Source organism: Lampetra fluviatilis, chromosome 3 (genome assembly GCF_964198595.1).
Source record: "Lampetra fluviatilis chromosome 3, kcLamFluv1.1, whole genome shotgun sequence".
NCBI lineage: Eukaryota > Metazoa > Chordata > Hyperoartia > Petromyzontiformes > Petromyzontidae > Lampetra > Lampetra fluviatilis.
The window spans coordinates 31,008,726-31,029,623 of record NC_136277.1 but is presented as its reverse complement, the minus strand read 5'-3'; the positions used below and the strand labels follow the sequence as shown (position 1 = coordinate 31,029,623).

General features: G+C 52.0%; 1 protein-coding gene across 1 annotated transcript; it reads right to left on the bottom strand.

Annotated features, from left to right (window-relative positions):
* Window positions 1-1,669: 1,669 nt before the first annotated feature.
* On the bottom strand, window positions 1,670-20,415 carry LOC144930997 (creatine kinase U-type, mitochondrial-like). Its single transcript, XM_078854848.1, has 10 exons — window positions 20,322-20,415; window positions 13,531-13,711; window positions 11,906-12,104; window positions 11,017-11,112; window positions 10,411-10,632; window positions 7,785-7,870; window positions 6,760-6,883; window positions 6,110-6,244; window positions 3,662-3,787; window positions 1,670-1,789 (listed from the first exon to the last, which is right to left on the bottom strand). The coding sequence occupies exons 2-10, from the start codon at window positions 13,689-13,691 to the stop codon at window positions 1,670-1,672; spliced, it is 1,269 nt and encodes a 422-aa protein (XP_078710974.1). The 5' UTR covers window positions 13,692-13,711; window positions 20,322-20,415.
* Window positions 20,416-20,898: the final 483 nt, after the last annotated feature.

Below are 20,898 nucleotides of genomic sequence, written 5' to 3'. Positions count from 1 at the left end.
TGCAAACGTGAACACGGCTTACAAAGGCGATCGTTAGGCGCCTGACGACGCATCGACGCATGTTCGAAGGTTTGTCGGCTCTCGGTTGACATTTCAATAGCTGGGTGGTGGGACACGTGGTCGATTGAAAAATGTAATCCACTTTTCTTTGTCGATTAATTTGGGCCCCTTTAAATCTGAAATATTTATACTGGAGGAATCCGATGAGCTGTAAAGCTATTCCCCCCCCCCTCGCAGATGTCCAGTAGGGGTGGGTCCGAACGTTACAACAACAAATATGGCGGACGGCCCCCACATCCTGCCTCGTGAAGGCAGGAAACCCCCAAAAAACCACACCGGGTGTGATGCTGATGACGTCAAAGCCCCCCCCCCACTCATTGCCTCCCATCCATCAGGACACGTGGAACAGATGAGACTTTTGTCCCAACGATTTTCGTGGTGTCCGACGAGTCGAGCAAATGAACCGATAATGGGTGGAGTATCTCGAACGTAATAAGAGTTGTGTGTTTCTAAATGTATTTGCTCGAGTAATTGTATAATTGCCTCGGGTGGAGGGTGAAAATGCGTACTTTGTGTAAGGAAGTGTGTCCCCCAAGAAGTGAGACGACGTCACCCAAGCCGATGTCTGGTGTTTGCGTTATGGTTTTTTTTTATTAAGATCACGCTTTACAGTCGTGATAAGTTAATTCGTTTAAAATGTTCACATTTTTTTTCAGGGGTGTTATAAGTTTTAAACGGATATGCTTGATTGAGTGCAGCAGAGCCCCGTTGTTTACGAACGCCGATACACACCACCGATATAATACAATACTTGTACAATAATGCCATTGAAGGGTTTGGACGTAGCATCCAAGTACACAGGGGGGGGGGGGGGTGTGGGCGGGATCGTGAGAGGTATGGACGGTGCAATGCAAATTTGGGCCACTGCACGAATTCACTTCGCCGAGGCCCGACAACAAGGAAGAGACGACGTCGGCTGTGCATCGCGTGTCGAATGTGGAGGAGCACCTGCCCAGCTCCTTAACGAATAACACAACAACACACACGTCCACACCCCCCCCCCCCGCCAGCCATGGCTGTACGAATCGATCACCAAGGGAGGTTCACATCTCAGCGGACTTTCTCCGTGAATCATTTTAATTTTGTGTCCGGTTCGCTCGTAGATTCGCAATTAGGTGGCACGTGACCAGCAGCCACAGCCGTAGCGAGAGGTATCCTGGATGTGGTGTGCATATATTTGTTGGGGGAGGGGGGGGGTCACTGACCCGGTCTGAAATTAAGCCCTGGTTCACGTACTTTCATTTTGTTCGACATCGTTACCAGCGCGGTCCAAAGAAAAGTACCAAAATAAGTTAAAACCAATTCGCCCGTTTAGAACTAAAATGACATTTACTCGTCTGACTATAGGCGACTATGCCGCAGCCAGGCCGCTTCTAAACAACGAGACGTCGCTTCCGCTGTGGAAGCCCTGCTGCAGGAAAGAACGTCGGGACTCTGCTGCTGATGATGATGATGGTGGTGAAGATGGTGATGGTGGTGAAGATGGTGATGGTGGTGATGCTGCTCTTTCCCCTGCGTCGACGGAGCTTGGAGGCGGCGGACGTTGTGGGGATCTCGAAGTTGTTCCGTTCCGCTCCCGCGGTGGGGGATTGTGGGGGGGACCCCCCCTCTACTTGGCGGGGCTGCTCAGGAGCGGAGGGGGTACGCGGATGTCCTGGCCCCGCTCCAGCCGCTTCTCGCATTCGATGAGATAGTTGACGCCATCCACCACCATCTGCACGAGCTCCACCTGTGGACGAGAGGGTCGGCGAATGTCAACCGTGACAGGGAATATCGCGTACATATAAAAGTTATTATGTTTTATTTTTATTATTTTTTTACTTCCCTTCTACGTGACTTTACCGAAAGAACCAAGAAGATGAATCCCTGCAGTCACGAAAGCTTTAAATCGAAACATATAAAAGTTGTGTCGTTAAACCCGCCACCACCCGACACAGCCAAGTCGTGAGGTTCGTCACGTCAACAACACGTACAGCACACCGGTTGTGTTGTGTGTTGGAGAGTAAACCTACTGCAGCATTTACAATCTGAGCACCGTGACGTTTCGCCAATCTGGCTGTCGCCTGATGATGCTAGTTGTGATTACTGGCGGAACGTCGGACTCGAATTGCCAATGTGGGTTTAGTCTCCAACACACCGGTGCCTGCTCTGTGTGTCTGTCGCCTTTGTCTGGCCTGCGTGTTGCTTTGTCTGGTCTGTGCGTCTCCACGGATCTCTTAAAGAAGCTATAACACGAGCAATGCCGGTTAATTAAGGATTGTACCAACGAAAAACATTAACCCCCCCCCCTTTTCAATGGGAGATCACCCCCCCCTCCCCCCCACATGGTAAAGCTGAAGGGCTAAGCCACCCTTCTAAACTCTCATCGCCAAGTCAATAGACGTCAGTACTGTACAACATTCGACACCGGGGGCCGGAGCAGACTAGGGCGGCATCGGCACCACTCGCTCTGCTTCGCGTTTTGTTGAAAGTTTGTTTAACATTGACTGTCGTATCCCCCCCCCCCCCCCAGAGTGTTTGCATGACCCCACTTAAAACAGGGTCACGTCGCAGGGCTACGGGGCAGGCCGGCACTGGCTCGTCAATAATGTCACTGTAAATAATTCCTGGGAAAGACTCCAGACCCCCCTTTTTTCAGGTTTATTTTCCAACTCCTTCCTTTGTTTTTAAATTGTGTATTAATTTTGATTTGAAGCTTTCGTGACTGCTGCAAGAATCCATACTCTTTGGTTCTTTCGGTAAAGTCACGTAGGTAGAAAAGTAAAATAAAACAAAAAACAACACATCACGACGTTTCGATCGCAACACAAGTGGGTCGTCCCCAGGCGGAATGACCCCACTTAAAACAAGGTCACGTCCAGCAGTTCCGCTTGTGTTGCGAAGAACCGAAGAGTAACTTGTGTATTGTACGTTGAACTTATTTCGCACCGTACGTAGCCGGCCGCGCTAATCGGAAGTGCGGGGGAAGAACAAACTAAAACACACACAAATCAGTTCTGAAGAATTTGGCTTTCAATCTAGGTGATGATTTAAAAGTGCACAGCTCCAAGTGGCCTCCTAAATATCGGAAGGGGAGACGGTTCCAGACGGCCGCGGAAGCTCACAGGGCTATACCAAACAAATGAAATGAAACTGAAAACTGTCGTGACACCGCGTGGGAGGTGGCGACTCTCGCGTCCACCACTAGAGGGCGTCCACCACTAGAGGGCGACGCGAGTCCATTGTCCAGTAGAGAGGTCGAGGAGGCGCTCACACCGTGGCGCGCCACGAGGTGGCGGTAGAGGGCCGACTCGTGCACGATCTGTACCTGCTGTGTGGGGCTACAGCGGTTGGGTCTTCGTTGCGAGGCCCGCGGCCCACTGACAGTGACAACACCACCGTAGCAGCAGCAGCAGCAGCATCATCATCGTGCTGCTATCAAACCCCCAATGGTAGAGACACGTTGTGTGGCGGCTCTTACACATACTGACGATGTCTAATCGGCGAAAGTGACTCCGCCCCCCCCCTCTGAAAATTAGTGAAGAGTTATAAAAAAGTGGGGGTGGTGGGCGGTTACTTGGGGACATGGAGGTGATGGGCACGGGGGAGGGGGGGGGCTTACCTCGGACTTGCCGAGCCGATCGAGGTTGGAGATGTCAAAAGTGTCACCCGTGGCGGCCGTGTCCACCCCGCCCGTGCCGCGCTTCTGCAGGCGCAGATTGAGCAGCACTTGCCCGAAGCGGCGGTCCTGGAGACAGCGGAAGACGTCAGAGGGAGCGCCTTGATCATTATGTTGGGGGGGGGGAAGTGTTTGTGTCCCGTTCTATGACCACCGATCGTACGAGTGTCTGTCTGTATCGTATCACCAATTTGACACGCACGGAATGTGCGTGTGTGTACGTTGAATTTCTTTCGCGCCGTACGTAGCCAAGCGTACTCATCGGAGGTGCGGGGGAATGACAAGAAACTATGGGTCTATGTGTGAGTTTATGGTACTCTTTGTGAGTCTATAGGTCTCTGTGAGAGTCTATGGTACTCTGTGTGAGTCTAAGGGTCTCTGTGTGAGTCTATCGGTCTCTGTGTGAGTCTATGGGTTTCTTGTGTGAGTCTATGGGTCTCTGTGCGAGTCTATGGGTCTCAGTGTGAGTCTATGGGTCTCTGTGCGAGTCTATGGGTCTATGTGCGAGTCTATGGGTCTTTGTGCGAGTCTATGTGTGTACGTATGTTGAACTTCTTTCGCACCGTACGTAGCCAACCGTGCTCATCGGAAAGCGCGGGGGAATGATAACAGCTAAAACACAAAAAGCAGTTCTAAAGAAATCAGTTTTTCAACCTAGATTTAAAATAATGCGCTCGAATTTGCAAGCTCAGCAGTATGTAGTGGCAGTCTTGTTGTTGTTTGTGGAGATATTGCAGCAGTTGATTGCGGCTTGCAGTGGTGATGATGATGGTGTAATTATCTGAGCCTGCATCTTGTCCCCGAGTCGATCTCACGTCGTTCTGACTGCCTCTGGTTGCGGTGTGAATCGAGGGCTGGTGACACGAACAGTCGTTGCAGAATGACTCCACGTGATTTACGTTTTTGCTGCCAAAATATTTGAGCAAGAAAATGCCTAGAAATGTAAAGTCTAATTTGCCAGAGTGTCCGGTGTTGTCAATTGAGGTGTGTCAATTGAGGTGTGTCAATTGGTATGTTTCGTTTTCTGTCCTTCCCCGGCACCTCCGATTTGGACGGTTGACTACGTACGGCATGAAAGAAGTTCAACATACATACATACAAACGTGCAATGGCACGCGCGCAAACATGTTGTATCTGTAACTTTACACGTCATGATGACTGTGATGATGATGCGTTATAATGGTTTCAGTGTTCTGATGATGATGACGATCTTGATCCAGCGACACGTCTGTGGGCTGCGTTCAGGACTTCTCCATCGTGCGCGTGCATGATTGAGACGATAACTATCAGAGCTACCCTTGGCTTAAATCACATTGGGAGGCTGAAGTCTACCTCCCTGGGGTTTTTTCTTCTTTAACGAAGTCGTTTTTGTCTGAGCCGGGACCAATCATTCTCATTGCATGCGAGCGAGCACCGCCTAAGCAGATGTAACCCCACTTTGGAATATGCGACGCGGAGCCTTGAAGTCGCAACCCTCCGAGTGCAGAGGCGATTATGTTTACACGCTGCATCGAGAGATGGCGACGGCTTGGGAAGGAGGCCTCCTTCATCCAGCAGTGGAGAGATTGCGGCCGGAGAGGAGCTTTAACCCTCACCCTGACACCAAAGCCAAATCCTAGCGCCACCCGTAAACCACAATGAACACACCGATACTTATCCCTAACCCAACCCCATCCCCAACCCCAACCCATCCCTAATCCCCTTGCTACCCCGAGCACCAACCCTCGGTCTTGATACCAACACCTTGCGCCGACCCACACCCTGACCCTGGAGCCCAACCCGAACTTTAACCCCGAGCCCCAACCCTAACCGTAGCACCAACCCCCAGCCTCGGTACTAACACCGAACACCTGACCCTGAAGCAGTGACCGTGGTAGCTACGTTATCATCAGGTCGGCGGGGGGGGGGGGCGTGCGGCAATCGGTCAGGTGGGGCCCCAACCTTTGATTTTTGTCTCGCACGGTCGCACCTCGGCGATTTTGTTTATCGCGGCTCCTCTTGCCCTCATCACATCGTCATTACGCTCACGGTCTCGGACATTTAACGCCGGAGGGGCGGCACCGTCTTCGCAAAATTCAGCAGCCGCTTAACAGCCCCGGAGTATTTATTTGCAAGATAACGTTGCCGCTCCGATTAAATTAAAATGAAACGTGGAACGTAAATTAAAGCATTTTCATTAAAATAAATAAAGAATTAAACCGCGTTTTGACCAAGTGCATGTTCTTCTACACTATCGAACACATCTCTCATGGTGGTTATCAATGGGGGGGCCTTCAATTCGCAGCTCTGGCCACCCGGGGGGGGGGGGGTGGGGCAGGGTGGGGGTCAAGGCACCCCCTGCCTGCCCCCCCTACGCTCGTTCCGCCGCTGCCCTGAAGTCCAACCCCTAACCTTGGCGAGCAGGGGCAGTCGGACATGGACGCCGGCCCGCAGTCCCGTGCCCAGGTTGGAGGGGCACGTGAGCACGTAGCCCAGGTGCTTGTTCCACATGAACTCCCAGCCACGCTCCTGGATCAGTCGCTCCACCTTCAAACAAAGACAACCACAACAACAAGCCCCCGTGTAGGCTGAGCAGGCTGTGGGTGCAAGTGCCGTTAGCGAGCAGCTCTAGAAGGCCGGTACGGCACACGAGGTAGTGGGTGGCCAACACCACGCCCGGCCGCCTTTGTCTCCCCAGTGGCGATGTTTACACGCCGCACTCAGCCTCAAACGTTTACTCAATTGTTTACTCGTTTGAGGCTGATTCGACCTAGGGGAGCCCCAGCACCGGTTCAGATAATCGTCACTGGTAGTGTTGGTCGTGAGCGGGATTCGAACTCGGGTCGCCGGGTTCGCAGCGCAGCACACTAACCGCTACACTACCGCTCCCCACGCACAAACACACACACGCACACACACGCGTGCGCGCACAGACACACGCACACACACGCGTGCACGATCAGACACACAGGCACACTTACACACACACAAAGACACACACACGCACACACACACGCACAGACACACGCACGTGCACGCACAGGCATGGATGCCCCCCTCACCTCCTTAACCCCACGGCAGAAGCGCTCGAACACTCGTTTCATGTTGCCTCCCTTCTCCATCGAGATGAGTCGCGTGTGGTCCTCCTCGTTGATCCACACGAGGAAGTTCTTCTCGTTGTTGTGCCTGCCACCACATCGTCGTCATCATCATCGTCGTCATCATCGTTGTTAACATCATCGTCGTCATCATCTTCATCATTATCGTCGTCATCATCTTCATCATTATCGTCGTTATCATCGTCATCATCGTCGTCATCATTGTAATCATCATCGTCGTTGTCGTCTTCATTGTCATCATAATCGTCGTCATCATCATTGTCATCGTCGTTGTCATCGTCTTCATTTTCATCGTCATCATCATTGTTCCCATCATCGTCTTCGTCGTCATAACCATCATCGCCGTCATCGCCGTCATCGTCTGAACACCGTAGGGCCACGTGCGCCGGCGTCACGAGCCATCTTTGTCCAAAGTAACAAAATAGAAAGTCACTCCCGAACCACTGAAATTGGGAAAGTCATAAAGCAGCGATCGTCTCCCCGTCCTGCGAGAACCTGAGCAGGACCCTCTTGAAAGTGAGTGTCGGGGACTTGGTGAGGCTTTCCCGGGTGAACTCGCTCAGCGATAACAACGACGACAATCGCCGACGATCGTCAGCGGTGGTGTCAGCCCTGCACCGCCGCGAGCCGCACTCACATCTTGACGACGCGACCTACGGCACTTTGTGTCACTCCACTGCTGGACGAGGGCCACGCCACGCAGGTCGTGGGGGTTGTTTGACCATACTTCACCTTCTAAAAATAAATCTGGCCACGTCTCGCACCCCCTGAAGGGCATCTCGCACCCCCAGGGGGTGCAGGGTGCACCCCAGGCTAAGAGCCACTGATCTAACCCATCTTCCACTCTCCTCCCCACACCACCAGGACGGCTTCCTCCCCCCTCTTCTCTCCATCCCCTCGCTCGCTCCCTCCCTCCCCTCCCTCCCCTCCACCCCCCCCTCCCCTCCCTCCCTCCCTCTCCGGCTCACCAGATGCCGCGGGCGTCCGGCCAGTCCCGGGCCATCCCAGCCGAGGTGAGCAGTGGCGACACGGGTTTGTCGAACAGGAAGTGGTCCTGCGTGAAGGAGGTGAGTGAGTGCCATAGAGGTGAGGGCACAGAGAGGGCGGTGAGGGTGAGCGGTGGGGGGGGGGGGAGTCAGTGGTGGATTCAGTGGTGCAGCTGTATTCGTGTTTAGTTTGTTGTCCTTCCCAGCGCATCTCCGATTAGAACGGTTGGCTACGTACGGTGCGAAAGAAGTTCAACACACATACATATCGAGTGTGTAGGCGGTGCAACTGCATGCGGGTCGACGAGGATCGAAGGGGTCCAGTGGCTGGGTTACGATAAATTTGGATGAGGTTGTGGGGGGGGGGGGCAAGAAAGAGGGTGGGGGCACAGGGGGGGGGGGCTGGGGGGGTCCGATCGAGCTACCGGAGACTTTGTCAGGGCGGTCTATGTTCAAGAACGATCCGTGGAAGTTGCTATCACAGAACCGCTTCTGAGATCCCTTCCGTGACCTTTCACCCCACCGCACACACGAGGCGAGGGGAATGTCGCATTGCAGTCGACGACTATTTTTTTTTGTCTTCATTCTCAGAGCTGGAATTTACGCGATTGAAATACAACCTTTGATTTAACAAGATCTGCTTTCTTGCCACATACCAAGCCACGTGTCCATTTATTACCCTCGAAAAATGTCATCTCGCAGGGCTGGTATCTGCCATATTAAACGGCAAAAACAAAAACATCCCCAATAAATTGTGATAGTGTGTGCGTGCGTGCGTGTGCGCGTGTGTGTGTGTGTGTGCGCGTGTGCGTGTGTGTGTGCGCGTGTGCGTGTGTGTGTGCGCGTGTGCGTGTGTGTGTGCGCGTGTGCGTGTGTGTGTGCGCGTGTGCGTGTGTGTGTGTGCGTGTGCGCGTGTGTGTGTGTGCGCGTGTGTGTGTGTGTGTGTGCGCGTGTGTGTGTGTGTGTGCGTGTGTGCGCGTGTGTGTGTGTGTGCGGTCGTTGCACGGTGAACGGGATGAGACCCATCGCCAGCCGGCGGCGACTGAAATCTGAAGTCGAACCCAGATTTTCAACAGTGCCGGCTACAATTGCTCCCGAGACCCCTGACCCACGTGGGCCAAACGGCGTCGCGTCACGGAGCGGAAGAATCCATTCATAAATCTCGCAGCGGAGCGGTGCAAGCCCCCCCCCACCTCCACTCCGCCGTGTTAAATAACGGCCCGTGGAAGTAGACATCTCAGCACTGATAATTGGTTTTTTACCCTTCTATCTGGCAACAAAACTGACACCTTTTTACAAGGAGTCATGCTTGCATAGACCGCAATACCTGCAGTCATAATACAGACATAACTCTGATAATGTGCACTCTCCTTGAAGTTGATTGGTCCACACCCGAGACAGCTTTCCTTAGAGCCTAGTCTCACATGGGTTGGACCAAATGACGCCAAAAGGCGCACAACTCAAAGACAATGCACCATCAGAGTATGAGAGCTCGGGGCAAGCATCTACACTATGGGAACCTCATTTGCCAGTAAAAATATGATAATTGGTTTTTTACCCTTCTATCTGGCAACAAAACTGACACCTTTTTACAAGGAGTCATGCTTGCATAGACCGCAATACCTGCAGTCATAATACAAACAAAAGACATAACTCTGATAATGTGCACTCTCCTTGAAGTTGATTGGTCCACACCCCAGACAGCTTTCCTTAGAGCCTAGTCTCACATGGGTTGGACCAGATGACGCCAAAAGGCGCACAACTCAAAGACAATGCACCATCAGAGTATGAGAGCTCGGGGCAAGCATCTACACTATGGGAACCTCATTTGCCAGTAAAAATATGATAATTGGTTTTTTACCCTTCTATCTGGCAACAAAACTGACACCTTTTTACAAGGAGTCATGCTTGCATAGACCGCAATACCTGCAGTCATAATACAAACAAAAGACATAACTCTGATAATCTCAGCACTGCTTCTGAACTCTCGTGATGTCTCAAGCTAAACAATGTTTTGTTAAATGTATTTTACCTGGTAAGGCCCACTGAGCTATGTAGCTATTTTTTCAGAAGCGACCTTGGCCAAATGTGATAGCTCAACGAAGTGGCTTATCATCATCATGTGGACATTTGTAGCAGCCAAATGCTCGAAACGCGTGATGTTGATTATAAATGTGGAGGGGTAAAAAACGGAGAATCCACAGAAAAATCCACGCGACCGCGGTGAGAGAAACCGAGGGAGAGACACGCAAACTGCAAACATACAGGAGGCGTCAGGGTCGGGATTGAACCCACGACCTCCTGCATACCAGGCGAGGTAGTTAACGTCGTGGCGCCCTTCACTAGTGAGGGATGGAGGGGGGGGGAAGCACTTCCCCATTCAGCTACAGATTAGCTGGGGAGGAGAGGGAGGGGGAGGGGAGGCCCATGCAAATAAAATAAAATATTTTTTTATTTCTAACCAGGTAAGACCCACTCAGCTATACTGCTCTACCTACATCCCCCAATAACGCCGCTCCCCGCCACCTCCCAGCCAATCAGTGAGCGGATGGCTGGGTGGACAGGGGGGTGCGGGCTCTATTGTGACGCGTCTGCCGATGCTCCTTACGGATATGAGCTGCTCCTGCTCGCAGTCCTTCATGCCGCACAGGGGGTAGTAGCGGCCCGCGAGGTCACCCTTGAGGTCTCCCAGGGCCGAGGTGACCACGCGCTCCACCTCGCGCCGCTCGGCGCGCGTGCACGCGGGCGGCAGCGCCAGCCCGCGGATGCTGCGCCCGCTGCGAACGCGCGTGGACAGCACGTAGCGCTCGTCCATCACGCCGTGGGTGAGCTGCCGTGGAGGAGGTGGTGGTGGAGAGAGGGGGGGTGTGGTACGGGGGGAAATGGGAGCACGAGGGGGTGTAATAGGGAGGTGTTGGGAGTGGGTGGTGGTGGGCAAGAGAAGGAGATGAGGAGGAGAGAGGGAGTTGGGGAGGGGGGCGAGTGGGGCAGACGGGGGGGGGGGGGGGGGAGACAGACAAACGGGGAGCAGGGGAGGGAGACAGAGGGACAGGGGGTGGTGGGGAGGAGAGAGAGGGTGAGAGTTGGATGAGTAATTCAACCACATTCAGCAAGTTTTTCTTCTCGCTTCTAAACAAAGTTTACGTCTCCCTCTGCACATCTCGACGTCTCTCTCAGTGCCTCCGCGTCCCTCCGTGCGTCTCGGGCTCCTCACCTTGGAGTGGTCCAGGTCCGTGCTGTGCAGCATCTTCCGCGGGTCGTACCCGTTGTGCCGCTCTTTGATCACGGGGTCGAAAATGTCCGCGAACACCTGCGAGACACAGGACCGGCACGGCGTGGAACCACACGCAGCGTGGCGAGGTGGTGGCGGTGTCGTGGCGGTGTGCCGTGGTGGTGGCGGTGTGGTGGTGGAGTGGTGGCGGTGTAGTGTGGTTACGGCGTGGCGAGGTGGTGGCGGTGTCGTGGCGGTGTGGTCAGACGTGACGCGGTGTGTCACGGGACAAGGTGCGCGGGAGTTAGTGGTGCAGCTTCGAGTGTGCAGTCGGTGCAACTGCACGTGGGCCAACGTGGATCAAAGGCTCCAGTGGCCGAGTTACGATAAATTTGGACGTGGCGGAGGGGGGGGAAGAGGGTTGGGGTGGGGGTGCAGGGGGGGGGGAGATTTCCGATCGAGCAACCAGCTCTGTGTCCACGTGACAAAGAATCCATTGAGATGGTTGGGGGGTGGGAGGGGTGGGGCTGGGTGGGGAGGGGCTGGTCACCCTGTGGTGCCCTTATAAAACTCAACGTTTAACCTACTCACACCGGTTTGTGCCCGCCCTCACAGTCGGCCATATTTGCGGAATACACCACGCCGCCGTTGACCCTGGCCATTGACCGAGCAACCCAACGTTCCTACCAGCTCCCTCCGCAGCAGGAATGTGTTAATTTGAACCGCGTTTTTAAATAAGTTTACGTTCTTTCACACCGTCGAAAACACATCTCTCATGGTAGCTTTGACCACTGGGGGGGGAGGGGGAGGGGGGATGCAAGGCACCCCCCCTACCCTCCCACTTCTCGTGAAGCTACCGAGTGCGCTACGAGGCACAGCAACAGCGCGGCACCTCGTAGGACTCCTCGTCTCCCGCCACCATGCCCACGGTCTTGATGAAGGGGTGGCCGGCGTTGTCCACGCCGGTCTGGATGCACTGGTCCAGGGTGAAGCCGCCGGGAGTGGCTTTGTCGTAGAGGCGCGCGTACACCGCCGGCGTGAGGCTGCTCGCCATGCAGTTGTTGTGCTTGCGCAGGTCCGGGTACTCGGCACTGTGGACGGCGAACGCCACCGTCAGCCGTCGTCGTCATCACTGTCATCGTCACCGTCACGATCATCGTCACCGTCACGATCATCGTCAACGTCATCATCATCGTCACCATCATCATCATCGTCACCGTCGTCGTCATCACCGTCACGATCATCGTCACCGTCACGATCATCGTCACCGTCACGATCATCGTCACCGTCATCATCATCGTCACCATCATCATCATCGTCACCATCGTCGTCATCACCATCACGATCATCGTCACCGTCACGATCATCGTCACCGTCACGATCATCGTCACCGTCATCATCATCGTCACCGTCATCATCATCGTCACCGTCATAATCATCGTCACCATCATCGTCATTTTCACCGTTATAATCATCGTAATCATTATCACCGTCATAAATAGTCACCGTCGTCATCATCGTCACCGTCATAATCTTCGTCATTTTCATCGTTATCATTATCGTCACCGTCATAATCGTCGTCACCGTCATAATCATCGTCATTTTCACCGTCATAATCATCGTCACCGTCATCATCACCATCATCATCGTCACCGTTATAATCATCGTCATCATCATCACCGTCATAAATCGTCACCGTCGTCATCACCATCAGCATCACCGTCATCAACGTCATAACCGTCATAATCATCGTCGCCATCAGCAGCACTTGAAAAAGCCATCAACACCACCATCATCATCACTCTCATCATCATCATTATCGCCATCTTCATCGCCATCATCACGATCATCATCAGCACTGAGAATAGTGATCAACACAATCATCACTGTTATCATCAGCTGCACCACTGTAAACAGCTATTAACACAATCATCACTGTCCCCATTATCATTATCATCACGATCATCATCATCATCAGGAGCAACACTCCAAACAGCTATCGACACCATCATCACTGTCACCATTATCACCATCATCATCATCACGATCATCATCATCATCATCATCATCACGATCATCATCATCACGATCATCATCATCATCACGATCATCACTATCATCATCATCACTAGCATCATCATCATCATCACGATCAGCATCATCACTATCATCATCACTATCATCATCACGATCATCATCACTATCATCATCACGATCATCATCATCATCATCACCATCACGATCATCATCATCACTATCATCATCACCATCATCACGATCAGCATCATCACTATCATCATCATCATCATCACGATCATCATCATTATCATCACGATCATCATCACGATCATCATTACGATCATCATCATCATCACTATCATCATCATCACGATCATCATCACTATCATCATCACAATCAGCATCATCATCACGATCAGCATCATCATCACGATCAGCATCGTCACCCTGGTCACCGCCATCACCACCGATCCCCTCCCACCGCCCCAGTGCTCTCGCCTGGCCGGGTAGAAGCGCCTCCCCGTGTTCATCGCCGCTCCGACCCAGTTCGAGTCCCGGTTGAGCGCCAATCCCGACGCCACGATGCCGGCCCCCGCCGCAGCCCCAAGCATGAGGCCCCCTCGGCCCCCCAACATCGCGCGGATGAAGTTGTTTGCCATAGCCCCGGCTGCACGATTTTCTGGGGGGGGGGGGGGGGGGTTGCAGAGGGGATAGCATGCAGGCAGCCACGGTCTCCATCAAATCAGAATATTGATGCACACAGTACACACACAGTACACACACACACACGGTACACACACACGGTACACATACAGTACACATACAGTACACACGCACACAGTACACACATCGTACACACGCAGTACACACACACAGTACACGCACACACAGTACACACACAGTACATACACACATAGTACACACACAGTACACACACACAGTACACACACACACGGTACACACACGGTACACACACAGTACACACACAGTACACACACGGCACACACACACAGTACACATGCATTACACACACACGGTACACACACAATGCACACAGTACAGACAGTACAGACACAGTATACACGCAGTACTCGTACACAATACACACACACATACAATACACACACAGTACACACACACACGGTAAACACACAGTACACACACACTGTACACACAATGCATACAGTACACACACAGTGCACACACACGGTAAACACACAGTGCACGCAGTGCACACAGTACAGACAGTACACAAGCAGTACTCGTACACAATACACAAAGTACACACACAATGCATACAGTACACACAGTACACACACAATGCATACAGTACACACACAATGCACACAGTACACACAGTACACACACAATGCACACAGTACACACAATGCACACAGTACACACACAGTACACACACAATGCACACAGTACACACAGTACACACACAATGCACACAGTACACACAATGCACACAGTACACACACAGTACACACACAATGCACACAGTACACACATAGGGTTGTCCTATGTTCGACCGCACAGCTGCATCTGAGTGAGTTCAAACTGCACGCGTTGAGGCACGCAAACCGATCAACCGTGTGCCGCCTTGTGTTTATACAGGAGGTCGTGGGTTCGTCTCTCTCTCATCATCATCACGGTGGCTAGGAGATGTTAACTACCTCGCCTGGTATACAGGAGGTCGTGGGTTCAATCCCGACCCTGACGCCTGCTGCTGTATATTTGGAGTTTGCGTCTCTTTCTCTCTCTCTCATCATCACGGTGGCTAGGAGATGTTAACTACCTCGCCTGGTATACAGGAGGTCGTGGGTTCAATCCCGACCCTGACGCCTGCTGCTGTATATTTAGAGTTTGCGTGTCTCCCTCTCTCTCTCCCCGTGGTCGCGTGGATTTTTTTCCGGGGTCCTCCGGTTATTCCCCTCCGCATTTAGAATCAACGCCACGCGTTTGGAGTATTTGGCTGCTATAAATGTCAACGTGGTGATACGCCACTTCGGTGAGCTATCGATTTGTGATAGCCCACTTCTGAAAAAGAAAGAGCCATAAGACAGCTCAGTGGGGCCTTGTAAAAACTATAAATATTTAAAAAACATTATTTAAATTTCGATTTAAAGCTTTCGTGACTGCAGGGATTCATCTTCTTGGTTCTTTCGGTAAAGTCACGTAGAAGGGAGGTAATAAAATAATAAAAATAAAACAATTATTTTATTATGTTTACCGAAAGAACCAAGAAAACATTATTTAGTTTTAGTCTGTGCACGAATGAAGCCCTTGAGTAGGAACTTCGCAAACGCGACGCACCTTGCGAGCACCTACCTGGCTCTGCACGACGGGAAATAAAAGATAAAAACCAAACTAAAACATAAACTGATTTAATAAATTCGATTGCTAATACGACGGCGGCGGCGGTGTGATGAATAGTACTCTTTGGTGTTTTCGGTAAAGTCACTATCTACATGACTTTACCGAAAAAACCAAAGAGTACGAATCCTTGCGGTCACGAAAGCTTCAAATCTGATGAATAGTACACACACACAGTACACACCCAACTCTTTTCAACCAGTCTACACAACAAATGCTCATTCCTAACAGCGTGCTTCAGCCTCACAATAATAATATCCAGGGCCTACCTTGGCTCCTCCCACCCTCAACCAGTATATATACAAGGACTGTTTTCTTGAAATTTCTCTTACTTGATACAGCAAGCGTGCTGTGACGGTACCACCTGAAGACGGAGGCTTGTGTTGCCTCCGAAACGTCGTGATTTTTATTTTATTTTTTATTTTACTTTTATTAATTTTAATTTAAAAATTTTACCGACGTGACTATACCGAAAAACCTAAGAATATGAATCCTTGCAGTCACGAAAACTTCAAATCTAGAAATGATGAATAGTCGTCGGTTGCGTGCGTTGTGGTGTCGATGCGTCGACGAGGTGTCGGTGCTGTTCTCGAGATGTCACCGGCGGGAGGACGGCGGAGAGAGATGACACGGGCGAGCGAAGTGGATCTTCGATCGACTTCTGTGCCGCCTGTCGAGCGCGCGAGTGCGATTTGAATCGAGCAAAGGTTTAACGATGCTATTATATATATGTGTGCGCGATTGTATTTATTTATAGGTGGACGCGCAGGGCTAGAAATAGACGCGCAGACAGAACGCACGAACGCCCGAGAGGTCGTGAGCGACGGATCTGTAACGCGACACGGGACATGTTAACGCGTCCTTCCAACTCATCTTTTTTTCCCACGCCACGACGTCTGACCAATGACCTCCTGTCAGCGGACGAGCCCTACGACACTTCACGTGGCCTCGAAGTGCACCTGGCCTGGCGCAGGCGTCGTGATGACGCCGCCGTCACTTAAGTGGCGAATGCGCGGGGTGTTGGTGTTGGCCAATGCTGTTGGTCGGTGGCTGATTCAACCCGCCTCCTCGTGTCAATCAGTCACACCGCCGAGATGAAAGCCAGAATCACAATGTGTATCTCTACTGAAGGAATCCGATGAGCGATACGGCTCTGCTCCACAGATGTTCCAGTAAAGGGGGGGGGGGGAGGCACGTGGTGAGAACCTCGCAACAACAAAAAACGCGACAGGACTGCAGCGTATAGGAGAGATGTAAACAAATCGGCTTTAAAAAAAGACACAAATGAAACTCAACTATTATTCTTTTTGTTGTATTCTCACCAGGCAAAGCCCGCTTGAGCTGAGAGGGTGATGGGAAATGAGTTGGGGGCATCTATAAACGGGTCGCCCTGTATATGGCGATAAACGGGAGCCGTCATCCATGCAGTGTCGCTACGGCATTTGCCAAGTGAGGCACACGAATGGGGGGGGGGTGGGGTGAATGGATTTAATCCCCATTTATTTGTTGCCCTGCCTGTGGTGGACGTGAATAGAAGGGGGTGGCCGTGAATAGGGTGGAGGGGGGGGCATGAATCGGGGGCTGGGTAGTGGGTGGGGGCGTCTGCGTTGAGTGCGCGAAAAGCCTCCAATGACCTCACGAATCAAAGAACATCTCCTTCACACGCACGCCCCGTCTTTCCCTACGTTGGGAACACAAAAAGGAATCTCTTACACAAAGCATCGGCCGCGCGCCCTTCTCTCGAGCAGTGCACCATTTCAAGCAGCGATTATTCAAGGCGGGCAAACTCTGGTACCGACGTCGTCGGCACGCAGTGTCTCATCAGCAGAGTCAGGCTCGCTTGAATCGATGTTGGTGAACTGCCCAGATGTGACGGGCTATGGGGCTCCAAATTCGCTGCGAAATTAAATACGACATACAGTACCTCCAAAAGGAATCTTCGTGGAAACGGCATTCTGGATTATTTTCTGCCGATTAACGGATCGAGAATGACGAAACCGAGAGAATGTAACGGTCGTCGTGATCATCATGAACCCTGGTCTATCTACTGCTGAATGAAGGCCTCTCCCGATCCGTCCCACGAAAGCCAAAACCAATTGAAGAAACGACAACAAGCGGCAAATGTGCCCGCCGCTCCCCGCGGATTTAAACACAGAGCCCAAAGGGGGGGGGGGGCATTGGTCGAATTGATATGAAGGCGCTCTGCAACAATAGGCGTGGGACATCACTTTGGGGGAATAATTATTTGGAGTGAATGGAGCCCGAGTGGTGGTGCGTGCAAGTGAATGAATGAATGAAGAAAATTTACAACAACTTGGCGTGCCATTAAAAAAAAAACAAATCAGAATGAAGGTTGAGGATTGAGCGGGGATTCGTAATTGGATGAGACGAGGAAAGCCTTCATCTTGTAAGTGAAGATAATGGGAAAGCCTTCGGTCGGCAGGACTCATTAATACCGCAAGGCTATTTCGGATGCATTTTAAACTGCACGTAGCCGTGTGTGTGTGTGTGTGCCTAACACGGTGTGTAGCGCCAGTTAGCGCGCTGCCCTGCGATCCCGGCCACCAGAGTTCGATTCTCGCTCACGGTCACCAGCACCAGTGACGATTATTCGAACCGGTCCTGGGTCTCCCCTAGGTCGACTCAGCCTGGTGTGTAAACATCGCCACTGGGGAGACAAAGGCGGCCGGGCCTAGTGTTGGCCACACCGCCCCTCGTGTGCCGTGCCGGCCTTCATAGGTGCTCGCTAACAGCACTGGCACAAACAGTCTGTTCAAGGCTGAGCGGTGGTGCAATGTGCTATGAACCTAGCCACCTGCGTTCGATTACTGGCTACGGGCTGATATCAGTGGACAAGTAGGCCTCCCTTCACCAAGAAGGACAATTGCCCGAAACGTCGCCTATTATATATATTTTTTAGAACAGCGTTATAGTCGCCTTTGCATTTAACAAGTATTGTGTTGATGCTGCTACTGCAGTGGTGTAAAAGCACAACTAACACGAACAAAATTCGACACTTTCTGCAATGACACCGTGGCCTTAAGAAGTGTATGGATCGTCTTCATAGCACGCGAGGTTGTGTGGGCTTTGCTTGTGCACCACTTTCCAAAGCAGTAATCACGACAAACAAAAACCCAACGTGTTTTTGTTGTTGTTCAACTGTGTCCACAGTGGTGAAGTATGGTCAAACAACGTCCCCGCGATCGACGCAGCAGTGAATTATTTTTTTTAAATCCGAGCAGCCAGCTCGAATTGAGTATCGTGAGTTCCACGGTTGAGTTTCGAGTCCAAGCGAAGGTCGTGCTGTCAGGGTCAAATGAGAAGAACGGAATGAGTGGGGGGGGGGAGAGCTGGGGGGCAGGGGGGCCGTGGTGGTGGGGGGGTGATGTGAGTGCTGTGCGGGAACGGGGGAGTTGGTGGGGGGAGGGAGCCGCAATCGATGGAGATGGCAGACGGCATGGAAATTGCTCCACACGAGCCGACGTCATGATGATCAAAGTCACGATGATCAAAGCCACGATGATCAAAGTCACGGAACTAGATGTCATGATTGTGACTAACATGCAACGACATATAATGATGATTGACATGCAATTAGACATCATGATCGTGTAAATTGATTTTATCATCATCATTCATCCATTCAAATTGACGTAATCATATAAATTGACGTCACTGTGATCAACAAGATTGCATATCTCGTTGATGCAAGTACATATCATCATCAATATATTTAATGATGATTGCCATGCAATTAGACATCATGATCGTGTAAATTGATTTTATCATCATCATTCATCCATTCAAATTGACGTAATCATATAAATTGACGTCACTGTGATCAACAAGATTGCATATCTGGTTGATGCAAGTACATATCACCATCAGTATATTTTGATATCATCGTGGACATTGGTATTATCATCATCATCATCATAGTAATATAAACTAAATGCCATCATGAGGTATATCATCATGTGCCTAACCATCAGGATCACCATTTCATCCTTCAAAACAATGACCATCGCGTAACTAAACACCATTATGAGCACCATCATCAGCCATGGTCTACGCACCGCTGGGTGAAGGCCTCCCCCCCATGCTGTCTCCAGCCCTCGCAGGCCTGCGATGTCACACTCAAAAATAAAGACAAAGATCCCCCATGTAGCCTACACAGGCTGTTGGGGCAAGTGCTGATAGAGAGCGCCTATTTAAGGCTGGAACGGCACAGGAGAGGAGGGGGCGGTGTATGAGCTCGCGGTAACCACACCCGGCCGCCTTTGTCTCCCCAGCAGTGATGTTCACGTAGCTCACCAAGCACTCTTTTTAAGGCTACACTCACAAAGAGACGCACCACACAAATACCGCGTGATCCCTCGCGTCTGAATCGGCAAGTCGCGACTGCACCCTGGATCCATCTCACTCACACGCACGCACGCATCAAGGGTTGTTGTTGTTGTTGGTATTGTTTGTGTCGCAAACAACAACGATCATCTCGTGTGCAAGGTGCCCGGCGGATTTTTATTTTTCACATCGCACGGTGGATCATGATGATGGCGGAGGAGGAGGAGGATGAGGGTTATCACACACGCAACAAAACAAACAAATACCGCAAAATTATACTTTCGTCGTCGCGTTTGAAAGCAAATAAACGGCAGTGATTGATGATTCGGTCGAGAGAGAAAAAAGCCAATGGAGCTGGGAATTCGTTCGGTCGTTCGTGCACGGCGCAGTGGACGTGCATTGCGCACAAATCACTGATGGATGAACGCGCCCGAGCAATAACAAAGAGGGAGGAGGAGGGATGAATGCTGCGCATACCTCGAGTGGAGGTACGCGTGCATACATGCGTACACACACACACGTACGTGCACACACACACATACGTGCACACACACACGCGCGCGTACCTTGGCTTATGGCGAGGAGTCAAGCTTGTGTCTGGCAAGTGCGGCGGAGAATGCTGCCACGGCTGCTGCTGCTGCTGGTGGTGATGGTCGCGGTGGCGATGGTTGCGGTGGTGGTTGTGGTTGTTGTAGTGGTGGTGGTGGTGCAAATCCCGCTCTCTCCGTCTTCTCTCTCCCGCATCATCTCCGCCAAGCGCAACCCACCCCCCTCCTCTAACCTTCCCCCCTCCTCTTACCCCTCCCCCTCCTCTTACCCCCCCCCCCTCCTCTTACCCCCCCTCCTCTTACCCCCCTCCTCTCAGCTCCCCCCTCCTCTCACCCCCCCTCCTCTCACCCCCCCTCTTCTCACCCCTCCCCCCTCCTCTTACCCCTCCCCCCTCCTCTTACCCCCTCCTCTTACCCCCCTCTCCTCTTACCCCCCTCCTCTCAGCTCCCCCCTCCTCTCACCCCCCCTCCTCTCACCCCCCCTCCTCTCACCCCCCTCCTCTCACCCCCCCTCCTCTCACCCACCTCCTCTCACCTTCTTCCTCTCAACCCCCTCCTCTCACCCTCCTCCTCTCACCCCCCTCCTCTCACCCCC